The sequence below is a fragment of the Microtus ochrogaster genome, unplaced genomic scaffold (genome assembly GCF_000317375.1).
Source record: "Microtus ochrogaster isolate Prairie Vole_2 unplaced genomic scaffold, MicOch1.0 UNK1, whole genome shotgun sequence".
Taxonomy (NCBI): Eukaryota; Metazoa; Chordata; class Mammalia; order Rodentia; family Cricetidae; genus Microtus; species Microtus ochrogaster.
This window is the reverse complement of record NW_004949099.1, coordinates 35,980,168-35,993,547: the sequence shown is the minus strand read 5'-3', so window position 1 is coordinate 35,993,547 and position 13,380 is coordinate 35,980,168. Positions and strand designations below refer to the sequence as shown.

The window sequence follows — 13,380 nt, the reverse complement described above, 5'->3', positions numbered from 1 at the left end:
GTAGAAAATGAGATCCATTGTAGATAATTCCCCAACAGGCAATGTTGCAAACTAGCTGAGGGTTGAAGAGGCATCAGGCCTCTCCAACACACATGTTTTTCTATAATAATATTTGATATAAGCAAAATAATTCCTAAGAAGAAAGTTTACATAGAACTTTTTGGAGAATGAAATTTTGGAGACAATCCTGTAAAGGAGTGTGATCTAGTTACCTTTGATGCAAGGAGCACTGTACTGAGCGACTGCAAACTCATCTGAGAGAAAGGGAAAATGGAAACAAACACCATTATGTGACGTCAAGATGAGCATCTGAGATTGCATCACAAGTGCCCGGGTCATTCCACTGATGCCCTGCTTGCTGCCTGGAGCATCCTTCCGGAGATAGTGAGCCACAGTTTTCTTTTACTCCAGATTCTTGACAGGCCATTGTCATTCATCCATAAATCTCGTATTGCCCTACAATTGGTTTATCTGACAGAAAGTTAACTGTGCAGCTATTTTGCTTTGCTGGTTGATACACTTAAAATGTGTTTTCTCCCATAGAAGTAAAGAGATGAAAAGTCAAGTATCCAGCCTGATGGAGACAGCACTAAGTGATGATGCCAGTGCTAACGGGTCACCCAACGCCTTCCTAAGTTCTGTGATCGGGAGTTGGATGTCTGCTTGGGTCGTTCACACTCACCTTTCTCATAGTAATCATAGACTTTTACTATGGCAGGCTTCAGGTCTTTTATTAGAATATCTTGCTGAACGGTGAACGACAAGTTTATATTCTGATTTGACACCTGGAAATCAAAAAGAGATCAATGACTTTGCTGGAAGCTTTCTTCTCCCTTTGACTAGACAGATAAGTGTTAATTGGGGTTCGGGGTGGGGGGTGGAGGCTTTATCTGCTAACAGCATGGTACATGGTGTAGAAAGCCCTCAGAGTAAATGAGAAAAATTACTTCTTACAAATTCAATGTAACTTCATCACTACACAGGCCTCAGTCCAGTGACTCTCAACCTTTTTAATGTTGTAACTCTTTAATATAGTTCTTCAGGTTATAGTGACCCCAAAACATACAATTATTCCATTGTTACTTCATTACTGTAATTTTGCTACTGTTATAAGCCATAATGTAAATATCTGATATGCAGGATATCTGATATGTGACCCCCAAAGGGGTTGTGACCCTCAGGTTGAGAACCCCTGCATTAATCAATGCCAGTGCATGGCTCTGTTTGTGGTGTGTGTGCACATTGTGTGTACTCCTTTTCTGTTGACTACCTGTGACATCATCTTTTAAATTTCAGAGGTTTAGTGCAGTTTTGTCTTTCCATCCTATAAAAATGCAGATAGAGACCCAAAGAAGGATGAGCCACTGCTACTTTGTCAACTGCAATTCCTATCAATAGAGGTCTGCAGAGCTATGCTGTCACACCTGTCTTTTCAATTATTAGTTTGTGGGTGGACTGGTGTGTTGATGGAGAGAGGGTCCCTTTGTCCTGGCCGCCCAGCTAGCTTATACCCGAAATAACTACACAGAAATTGTATTCATTTAACCACTGCCTGGCCCATTAGCTCTAACCTCCTATTGGCTAACTCTCACATCTTGATTTAACCCATTTCTATTAATCTGTGTTCACCACAAGGTTGTGGCTTACTGGGAAAGATTTAGCATGTCTGGCCTGGCATCTCCATGGCAGCTCTCTCTGACCCTGCTTTCTTTCTCCCAGAATTTAGTTGTGTCTTCTCCGCCTACCTAAGTTCTGCCCTATCAGGCCAAGGCAGTTTCTTTATTCAACCTCTGAAAGCAACACCTAGACAGAAGAACCTCCTACACCACTGGTGTTTTACTATTGTGTGGTCCAAGTGCCAGCTGAGATTGATGGTATCTTCTCCTCTACTCTGTTGATGAAGATGATGATGACTGATTGATCACAATAACCACTTCCCCGCATTATTCAGCATCTCCATGCTCACCAGCTGACAAAATGAAAACTGTTATGGAGAATGTCTTACAGGTGCCTGGAAGTATGCATACCCCAGTAGTCTAGTGTGGTATTTCTACTCATAATCTCAGGTAAAATATCTCCAAGGAGAGGGCAGTCACTGTAATGCTAGAAGTCACATGTCTCTAGCATTGAGGCGATGACTCTAAAATACAAATGCTCACTTTCCAGACAGTTCCTTCAGGGTTATTTTTCTATGTGTTTTGCATCAGTCAGGGCACTTACCTTATCCAAGTAAATCAAGACGTGGTTATTACTGACTTCTGTCCGGCTCACATTCACAGAGCTCTCAACCTGAAGAATTAGAGGTGCCACAAATGTTAATAAATAGATGTGAGCCCTGGAGACTCCAGGGAAAATGAAATTGTTTTATCATCAAAATACCCTGAGGGTAGAATTTTTCAAAGGTCCCGTATGAACAAAAAAGTAAAAGTAAAAATGAAAGGTAACTTGGACAAAGGGCATGCTATTAGTATGGCATATGGTGCACTTGTAGAGCTGATGTATCTGAAGAAAGGAGAGTTACTCATTTTTCAAGGCTCAAGTAATATTCATAAAGGAGATTTTTTTCCCCTTGTTTTTTCCTTCTAGCCTCAAACAATCTCATTTTCACTAAACTTCTGTGACACAGAAGTTTATGATCAGTCATTTTCTTATTATTTCATCGGCTGATCTTCTTAGGCTTTGTCCCTCAAGATGCTAAGATCTATGCAATTAGACAACTGTTGAAAAGGACAATAGATCTTTCTCAGGGGTGAGCCCCATAACTGCTTATCTACCACATATAGACACACATAGGCAAGGATAACAAAGAAAAAGAAGCTGTGAATTTGAGAGAGAGTAAAGGAAATGTGGGGAGGTTGGAAGAAAGAAAGGGAAAGGAAAAAGACGTAACTATATTTGAATTAAAATAAAAAAAATAAAGAGGGGGAAAAAGATAACATGAATGCAAGTTTCCCTGGTAGCCATGATGTCTAAACACACACAACATGCACAAACACACTTCATTTGGAGAAGGCATAATTCTTTAAGACTTAATATAATAGTATTTTAGTAAGTATTATCTCGGTCTGCAGATGCAAAATAGCTATCCTGGGCTTATTGTGAACATACCATCTCCGCTGTTGGTTTCAAGGGGACGAAGCCAGACACCATTTTCACATCAACAATTGCCATGTTGGAGTCAGAACGGCTGCCAGTGTAGCTAAAGATCCAGGGAAGGAAGACTTAGGTTTTCCTGTATTATTTAATATTCTTTTTCTATGTCTATATGTTGACTATTCCATGGTTCTACAAAGTATACGTAAGATTTTCCAAGAACCCTGAAAAGCCTGCTGTGTGTTAGAATTGGTTTAGAACTTAGTAAATTCACGGAGACCAGGTCTGGAATCGGATTTCAAATTTGTGAACTTACTTGCCCTGTGTTTTAAGGAAGTTTGGCAGGTGACATGCCCTCAAGGCCCCAATCTACACTGGGATTTTGTTATTCACACTTTACTTCCACAGTTCCCTAAGTAGAGCAGTCAGTCAACTCACAAGGGTCCTGTGGATAGTTTTTGCAAGTCCTGTGGCCACTTGACTATTGCTGTGGATATGTTTGCTGTTTTCCAAACATCATACTATATACGACTGAATTTACTTATTGACAGAGGAATTACAATGGAAGAGTCACTGCTTCCTTTTATTTAAATCTTCTAAGAATTTTTTTCTTCCATGAAAACCAAGATTACTATAAAACTTCATCATATAGAAGGAATTGAAGTAATAGACAAGGGTGAGATTGTTTGTTTATTATCAGGAGTAAGTAATTCTTTGAGGGAGTTAACTTTGGAAGGTAGAGGGCAGGCAACATAAGCTCCATTGCTGAGAAACTCAGTTTTACCAACTTAAAAGAATATCTTATTTTTAAAACAGAACCAAATATTTACTATGCAACAGTTCTTCTGAGTGAGACCTTCCACTGAGAAGATGGGCTGTTCCCCCTGACCGTGAATTATGAAAACGAGTCTTACCTGACGTTAAGTATGATCTGGAAGCTGGTGTAAACTTTGCAATCATCACTCGTCCGAGGTAGAGTCTGCACTCGTAAAGCAAACGGGGACTTCTTCTCTCCTGGGAGGACATTGTATTTCAAGGATGTCTACGGAACATTTAAGAAAGGAATCGGTTTTTGTCCTTTTCTTGAAATTCCCCTCAGCTGCCTTGACTCTTTCTCTGACTTGGTCATTTGCTTGCTGGGTTATGATTTTACAGGGAGAACAATTCCAGGGACCCTTCTCTTCAGCCCAAGTCTCACCTGGAGGTACACACATCCTTCTCCTTTCACCGTTGCGGTGTAATCCCCAGGCACGGTCGGCAACTTGACCGTCTGCAGTAATAACTGGTTGTCATTGTTCACTTGGAATTTTGTAGAAAATAATTTTGAAGAAGAGATGGCCACTTGTGCATTTTTCTTAGCTCTTGTGAAAGTGGCTGCTCCATATTTGGACAAAGCATGGAGAGCTACCACTGTGTCCTGAAAGAGGAATGGCACCACTTACTCAAGGGTTGTTATGGTTGGAAGTGATCTGTTGCTCCCAAGTCTGAAGCTTACTCCCCATAACGGTGCTATTGGAGGGGACCAAAGCAAGTAGGAGGCTGTTCTGGTTTGAACAAAAATGTCCCACAGAGGCTCCCATATTTGTGTCTGTTCCCCCGTTGGTGACACTGTTTGGGGGGAATTTTACTGTTGGTGCGGTATTGTTGGAGGAAAGAATGCCATTGGGGTGGATTTTGAGAGTTAAAAGTCTTGCATTGTTACCACATTGCTCCCCGGTCCATGCTTGACATTAAGAGTGAGCTCTCAGTGTCAGGTTCCTGCCACCATGTCTGCCCCTTGCTGCAAGACTTCCTTGCCATGACAGATTCTTATTCCTCTGGGACCATAAGCCAAATAAACCCTTCCTTCTTCCAGTCTCCTTGATAATAGTGCTATATCATAGCAAGAGGATCATAACTAATACAGAGGACCTTAACGCACTGGCCGCATTGCTCCTGGGAGGGATTATGTTCTGGTGGGAATCCAAGGGAGTTCTTGCTAGTTCGTTGCTATAAAAAGAAGAAGATCTCTGGCCTACACAGATCTCTGGCTTCCTGTTTTAAAACAGAGTATCATCTTCCCACATATGTTACCTCAACTGCAATTCTCCACAAGATGAGGAAGCTGGCAGGCAGGTGATGTAGGTGGGTCTTCTATCTATCTGTTGCTTTGATTGGTTAATTAATAAAGAAAACTGCTTGGCCTGATAGGGCAGAACTTAGATAGGCGGAGCAGACAGAACAGAATGCCGGGAGGAAGAAGGCAGTGAGACAGACACTATAGCTCTCCTCTCGAGATGGACGCAGGTTAAGATCCTTCCCCGGTAAGCCACCACCGCGTGGTGCTACACAGATTAATAAATATGGGTTAAAGCAAGATGTGAGAATTAGCCAATAAGAGGCCGAAACTAATGGGCCAGGCAGTATTTAAAAGAATACAGTTTGTGTGTTGTTATTTCGGGTATAAAGTTAGCTGTGCGGGGAGCCAGGCAGGAACGCAGCCCGCTGATCCTCCTACAGGCAGGGCAGCCTGCACCAGAGCCTTATTTCATGTGTTTGCGTGTCCTCTGGGCTTTCAGTATCAAAACCTGGAAGCTAAATCAGCCTCCGTCCTTTGTGGGATTACTCTCCGATATTTTGTTATGGAATGAAAGAAGCGCTTATATAGATAGGAAAACTCTGATTTCCCAAAGTTCTGTTAGCAGTTACAGGGTTTCAGGTTTCCTAGTTTTGTATTCTCTTCATCTATTTAAGCTTTAAAGACGGATCACAACTCCTGGGTGGATAATGGGATAACAACATCACAACATGCCTTGGGTTGTGTGCCCTACAGTAAACTGATCTCTCTCTGTCTCCTTATATAAACGTGTGTGGCATCATGGGGTGTAGAAAACATGTAGATGGGAATGGGATGCTTTATTAGCATCAGCTAATTACTTACGGAGGCCCTTTGGACCATTATGTGCCTTTCGCGCTGTGACCCAGTCAGAGCGTTGTCTGGTTCCCTTTCCAAATTAAACTTCTCCTGTGCTGATGAGGAGCCAAAGTCTTTTATGCCTGCTCAGAGTCAGGCCTCAGTTTCTCCACAGGAAGCAGGGAGCTTAGGAACATCCCCCTGCTGTGGTGCCCTTCTTATTTGACTTCTCCCTTTTTGTCTGAATACCACCTGTGTTCACTTCCTCCTGGCCATGCTATATGCTCAATGCCATTGACTCTGAGCTGGGAGGGCACATTTAAACGATACATTTCTAAGACATCAGTGAAAATGATTTTTAATCAAATAATTTTTTTTTCATTCTTGTGGAAAAAAATAATCTTATTTTTAATGGAATAGAAAAGGGCAAGATTATATTTCTCCACATCCTCTTTTCTCTGAGAGAAGATGTATGCTAACATCTACTTTCTCTGAAAATGAAGCTTCTTGCTGGGCGTGTGCTGATGAATTGTTAGATACAGGAATACATAGCTTTGCTTGAGAGACTGGGTGAGTAAAGACAGTCCAATATGTTCCTAGTACACATATTTTTGTGTACCAAGATTTGTCTGGGGAACATCAAAACTGTGTAGTTTAAACATAGACCTACCAATGGACACATCTGTAAGGAGAGAATGTTGAGTTAGGGTTCCCATTAACAGTTCAAAAGAGAGCCTCTGCCTGCAAGAAGAATGACAGGTAATTTTCCCTTCCTTCTCCTGGCGCCCTAGGACTGTTGTAGGCACATGGATTTGTTATTGAAACCAGGAGACTATGGGAATACAGGGACGGGGTGGGGTGCTGTTGGCTAAGAACACTTTTCTAGCTGTCTTTGAATTTCTCCCCACTATCTTTGTCTATTATAATCCTTCAGGTCACCGACACTCTTTTGTTCCCGTGTGTGTTTATAGTTAGCAAGTCTTTCGCCATCTAAAGGTGAAGTAAAAGGTTCTGACCAATATCTGACCTGAGTGGAGGAGAAGCCGCCATGCGAATTCTGCTGCTTCGCGAGCCACTTGACAATGAGTGTCGCAGCAGTCAGGTCCTCTTGGGTGGGAGCAGGCTGGGCCGTGAGATAGGCCAGGAGCACGTAGGCACTCATCTCTACCTCAGCAGAGGGAGCCTGAGCTTGGTACCTAATACCCTCTGGCACCATGGGTTTCTGAGGACTGGCCCAGTGGATGGAAATGTCTGGAGGTGAGAAAAAAATATCCATCAGTGGCTAAATATTTATATCGTTGTTTGAAAGTAACCAGGGCAGAGCTAAAGTGAGATGTAATCTTTCAAACCTTAGAGAATTATGTTCCCTTTGGTATAAATGTGAACTGGACTTTTCAGTCCCGTCAAGGCAGGGGCTGTTGGTAGAGTCACAGGACCCTTAACTACTTGTGACTTCAAACAGCCACTGCAGTTGGGCCCTGGGAGAAAGTTTTCTCACTGGCCGTGGGTGGTCTGTTTATGATGTGATCTTGAGCTTAACTAGACTGTAGTGGATATCTAATAAAACCTTTCCCGAGAAGTCTCCTGTGAATGTCACAGAGCATATGAAATAACAGAAGCTTATGCTCATTAGATTGCAAGAACTCTTATCATCTTTAAAATACCCAAAGCAGACGTGCCTGTCTAAGAGATGGAACTGGCAAGGATTGCTGTGGAAAGCGAGCTTGTGCTGGCGAGCAACTTGGCAACATTCAGCAAAGCAAAAGGTGTCAGGTCTATAGTGAGTCATTATGGTTCTAGAAGGATAGCTTGGAGAAGCTGGCGTGTGCACCCATGTAGCCACTGTGATTGTTCAACAAGGGGTCTGACATAGCGGCACACATCTGTCACTCCAGGACTTGGGAGACAGAGGCAGGAGGATTGTGAGTTTGAGGCTAACTTAGGCTACCTAGCAAGATTTTGTCTCAATAATAAAAAGGGATGACAATTAACAAGCTAAAGCCACAGGTGTTGATAGGGAGGTTTATTTGCATAATCTTAATCTTAAAAAATAAACAGAAAAGGAGCTGAAGGAATATCAACATATATGCTATGGCAGATGCAAAGATGAAAGCTTTATAAAATTAATGTATTACTTATGGACAAATGCAACAAATACACTTGTATGTATTGTAGTAATGAACTCAAGATAATGTTAACCTCTGAAGATGGAAATGAAACATGGAATTTTTTGGTGTGCATTGGGAATACTTTATTTCTTATTCTGGGAATAAGTTACCCAGTATTTTCTAACTGTTCTTTATGCCTTTTGCATTATCTGAAGTATTTCTCTACATATTAAGAACATTTCATAACACTACCAAAGAGGATATGGTTAACGTTATTGAGTATGTGTATTGTATTTTCTTTTTCATTAACTTCTCACATAAACTGTGATGTATGTAAACTATCGCATGAAAACAAAAAGATTGGTCAACATGACTGGATTCTGTAATGAGACAAATGCCAGAACTTTCTCATGAGGTCACCAAGGAAGGGTCAGATGTGGATTGGGGACTGCAGTCTTAGTAATGAGTGATGGCAGCTGGTATTTCTATGACATTTACCACGTGCCACCCAGTCCACTAAGTGTTTACATTTACTATTAATAATTACTTAATGCAACAATTCTGCAGGGCAAACCTTATTCCTGCTTACAGAAGAAGCTCACCCAGCTTCACACAAATAGTTTCTTTGGAGTGAGTCTCCAAGGCTGAGCTTCAAGCTGTTCTTATTCTTTGATGCTTCTTATTTTTTGATGTGTGATTTCATTTTTAAAATCATAGATTTAAAAACAATTATCTGGACTATGTAGGTAACTAGATAATAGACAGCAGGTAATGGAGAGGACAGAGGTCACAGATGCAGGGTAGGGACAATCTACCTTGTACTTTTTTGGTGCCCTGAATGTTGGCAGGAGAAAGATCCCAGACCTGCTCTCACCTTCTTTCACAGATTCCCCACTAAGTGATTTCAGTATCTCTGTCCTCATGGCCTGGTTCCCAGCAAGGGCAAATGCATAGGCCAACAGCGCCTTAGCGTAGACATAGCTGCCATGGGCTCCTTCCTTTGCTGACTTCCAGGCTGTGTCCAGGCAAAAGAGGGCATTGCGGACAACAGTATCCTGAGAAAAGCGGGCAGAAAGGAAACAGCTATGTGAACAAAGGTGATGGCCTTCCCAGGGAAGCACACAAAGTAGAACACGGCACTAGAGATAAAGACATGTTTCCAGTTCAATCTTATACATAGAAGGAATCGCATCTAACCCAGGCTCAGGGTATCACACAAGAGGAGACAGAAAGGATGTCAGGGTAGGGAGGAGTGCTGTGAAATGCTTGCTTCTGAATATGGCATGGCCAGCAGACTATGAGCTTCCAGTAGTTAGGGCTACCGACACAAGACCTACACATGATCAAGCCAGACAAAATTCTGGCATAGATGGGGTAGGTGCTCTCCAGATTACACCCCCTACTGAGGCATTCTTGGTACTTAGTAGTTCCTGGAGGGAGAGAGGATCATGCATTTTCAAGAGCCCAATCCCTGGTCAAAGTCCCATGCTTCGGGGATGGCCACACACTCATGAACACAGGAGTAGCAGCAACTGGACTTAGTGGGTTGTATTTTTCAAAAAAGACATGAAGTTGGGAAGGGAGGGGTTGATGAAGAAATGGAGGGGACTCGAAGGGAGGAAATACAGGGGGGTATGATTACATGTTACTGCATACATACATGAATTTCTCAAAAGGAAAAAAATGTAATCCATTATCAATCATTAGTTTGGTATCAATCATATCTTTAGGATTCTTTGGGAAGTGGAGATGGTCATGGGAGAGAAACAGCACAGAAGCCTCCCTGAGAAAACGTAAACCTTTCTTCTTTGATTGAGCAAGAGGATCTGTACTGCATAGAAGGGAAGCTGACTTTGGTGATAGGAAGCTCAAGTCTCAGACAATGGGCCAGGGTTTTGCTGCATCCAGAGCCACCTTTTCACAGGGAATGAAGTGGTACCCACAGTGACAGGGAGAGACATCTCCAGGAGAGCAATGGTGATGTAGGCAGACAAGGTAACTTCATCATTTACTCCTCCCTGTGAATGGGCAAGAGAAAGAGATCAGAGTAGTTCTAAGAATTCTATTAATTAGTTATTCTTATGATGCTGTGTTATGGAACATATCACTTTTTAATACCCATCCCCCAGTCATTATGTCACATTAAATATGAACTCTATCCTCTCTTTCTTGGTAATGTCTAGGTCTTATTGTTCTTTGATGGATCTCTTGGTAATTTCTACCATATATCGTCTTCTCTCTGTCCTCACAGATCTTTTAAGGAATAAATCAAAACTAGCTCTGGAATGACTCACCTTTATCGCATTGTTGAACAGGGACCCGGAGCTCCTGAAACAGCCATTGTCCTTCTGCTGATGGGAGAGCCAGAGGAGGGCTTGCACCATATATGTTTCATGGATGAAGATATATTTCCGAGCGTGAACAAAACTCTTCAGCACAAAGGCTGTGAGCCTGGGTGAGGGGAAAGTGATTGTACATTCGCCATTACCATGACGTTAGAACCACTTCCCATCAGCATGCTTCATGAATTACCCCCTTACACGGAAGAAGTATCCAATCGTGTGTGCGCTGGAGATGCCCTCTCCTTTAGTCTCATGGAGAAGACTTTAGGCCTAGAAATTGCCTTAGCGGTAGAGAATCTGTAGATTTCTAGCCCAATTGTTTTTCTTAGTTCTTTGAGGAAGGCCCTTTTGAAAGGCAAAAAGCTTTATATGGTCTGAAGAGAAAACAGCTGAGATGGTCCCAGACCCTTCTCTTGAAAGGTGTCTTCCTAGAGATGGCAGAATCCTCTCATGCCCTACCCTCCTATGCAGTAACATTAAGTCTGTTTTTACTTAGGAATGTAAAAATAAGATTTTGCACCATTCTTAATTCTTTTCCCCCAGTGAATTTACCCTCACTCATGGTAAGAGAATTCATCCTTTCTCATGACCTGAGAAAGATGATAGAAGCTGAAGTTGATATGGCTTATGTATAAGTCAAGTGATATGCTCAAGATATCTCTTTCCTGGTTTAGGGGAGCTGGTTTAGAAGAGACTATGTTGGTATAACATGGCCAGGATGGCTTTTGGGAACATATTTAGCATGCATGTCCTTGGATATCAGATTAAACTCGCTAATACTGGTGCACTTGTGTAGCATAATTCACTCTAGATCTAACAACGTATGGCTTGACAGAGTCACGGTTATTATAGCTGGAGTACATATAAAGTGCTGGTTCAAAACAAGAGCTCAGGAAACTGGCTTCTTACCAGGTACTGGCACCGTTAGTGCCAGATTTCTCTCCAAAGGTGCTGTAGGAGCCGTCCTGGTGCTTGTAGTTTAACTGTCTTTGGTACCCTGCAATAGTGAAACAGCATGGCAGGTTGAATGCCCATGGAAGCCAGAAAGATGATGAAAATGTTTGCCATCTCTTCTGACTTTTCTTAATTTTTTTGTCCATATATAGTATGTTCTGAGTTTGGAATGTTTTATTGGAGTTTGGAAAGTAGATAGTTCCTTTGAAATAAATCACACTAATGTTTTCTATTATGGTAGCCATGACAGTGGGATAATATGTGATCGTAATGATAATTAACTCAATCCAACTGATGCTATGCTGCTGACTTTCAGTCCCTCATCCAGTACTCACCCATATTGAGATAATCAATGGCCTTGTCCTTGACCTTCTGGGTCAGCTGCTGGGTTTCATTCAGATAATCCAGGATATAGATATTAGGAGCAAACAGAACCATATTCTGTTCTCCACAGCCATAGGGCATCCTAAGGAGGTCCTGTGTGTTTTGCATGGCAGAACCCAATATATCTCCTAGAGAATGGCAGAGATGGGAAATACTGAAATTTAAGATTAGATCTGAAATACTGAAAAGAAATGAGTAATTAGCCACGTTAAAAAATGAGTAATTTTGCAAAGGGTGCACTTCAGGGACAGAAGAATTACTAGAAACAATAAACAATTCAAAGAGGAGAAGACATTGAAAGTTACATTTATGTATGTATGTATGCATGTATGTACTTATTTAAGACAAAGTATTGCTGTGAAACCCAGGCTGGCCACAAACTCTCTATCTCTCTGCTTTGAGCTCTCAAGTGTTGGTATTGTAGGTATGTCTTACCACGTTGTTGTGTTTGTTTCGAAAAAGTATTTATAGAAAGTAACACTGTATAGGCTGAGCAGTTGTTTTAATATGTTTATGAGTGTGTGTGTGTGTGTGTGTGTGTGTGTGTGTGTGTGTAAAACAACAATTTTTTAAGGGGTAATAACTTAGAAGAGAGAGCAAGGGGGTACCTGAGAGGGGTTGGAAGGGACAAAGGAAAAAATTATGTAAATATATTTTAATTTAAAAAGTCAAAAATTATAAAGTACAACAATTTTGCTGGGTAAATACAAATAACTTCTGTTTCTATCTTCCTATCTATCTATATCTATCTATCAATCTCTACTATCTATCATCTATCTATCTATCTATCTATCTATCTATCTATCTATCTATCTATCTATCTTCTATCTCTACTATCTATCTATCTATCTATCTATCTATCTATCTATCTATCTATCTATCTATCTATCTATCTATCTATCTATCTATCTATCCATCCCTACATATCATCTATCTATGTATATATTAATGAAAAAGAAATTCAGCAGAATTTAACCTACAGATTCCCTAAGGAGTGAACTCACCCAAAACAGTGACAGAGGCTCGGGCAGAGTCCTTGACTACATCTGGTGGCAGCTTCAGGGTTATCTGTTCAGACACCTCAGCACCTAGGGCAAGAAGCACATCATGGCCAGGAAAGTCCATTCCACACTGCGTCTTTCAGTGACGTCGATGGCTGGGAAACTAGAATTGTGCCTTACACATAAGCTACTTCGGATGAGTTGTTCCTTTTAAAAAATGAAACAAGTTTTTGTTCTGATATTAGGGGTTTCTGAAATTTGGAGATTGTCATAATTCGTCCCAAACCATCCGTTTTCCCCCGACATGAAGTAGCATTTCCAAAGAAGGCGCCCGGTCAGTGAGGCTGAAGTAGAGGCTCCGTTGCAGTCACCACACTGCCTACACGGTGTGCTCAGGACAACAGGACCTACTGTAGCGCACACCTTCACAACTCTCTCTCAACAATCACGAGAGGGGAAAATCCGGCAAAGATGCGTGTGTACAAACAAAGAGAAACTCCCTAAATACTCCTAAATTCTACAAGTCGTGTTCTTCCTTTTAGATATGAATATAGTATATATATATATATATATATATATATATATATATATATATATATATATAT

General features: G+C 41.4%; 1 protein-coding gene across 5 annotated transcripts in view; it reads right to left on the bottom strand.

Moving 5' to 3' along the window:
• The window catches only part of A2m (alpha-2-macroglobulin), a 46,134-nt gene that overhangs the window by 509 nt on the left and 32,245 nt on the right, over positions 1 to 13,380 (bottom strand). For 4 of the 5 annotated variants that reach the window (XM_005365162.2, XM_026788200.1, XM_026788202.1 and 1 more), the window contains 13 exons: positions 12,779 to 12,862; positions 11,726 to 11,902; positions 11,346 to 11,433; positions 10,389 to 10,545; positions 10,038 to 10,112; positions 8,969 to 9,149; positions 7,014 to 7,237; positions 4,292 to 4,510; positions 4,008 to 4,135; positions 3,109 to 3,199; positions 2,221 to 2,289; positions 683 to 785; positions 213 to 254 (listed from right to left, as the gene is read on the bottom strand). In XM_005365162.2, coding sequence (XP_005365219.1) covers positions 213 to 254; positions 683 to 785; positions 2,221 to 2,289; positions 3,109 to 3,199; positions 4,008 to 4,135; positions 4,292 to 4,510; positions 7,014 to 7,237; positions 8,969 to 9,149; positions 10,038 to 10,112; positions 10,389 to 10,545; positions 11,346 to 11,433; positions 11,726 to 11,902; positions 12,779 to 12,862 — 1,638 coding nt within the window. Of the gene's footprint in view, positions 1 to 212; positions 255 to 682; positions 786 to 2,220; positions 2,290 to 3,108; positions 3,200 to 4,007; positions 4,136 to 4,291; positions 4,511 to 7,013; positions 7,238 to 8,968; positions 9,150 to 10,037; positions 10,113 to 10,388; positions 10,546 to 11,345; positions 11,434 to 11,725; positions 11,903 to 12,778; positions 12,863 to 13,380 lie in introns of those variants that run through there. The other variant, XR_003378482.1, reaches the window with a different exon arrangement.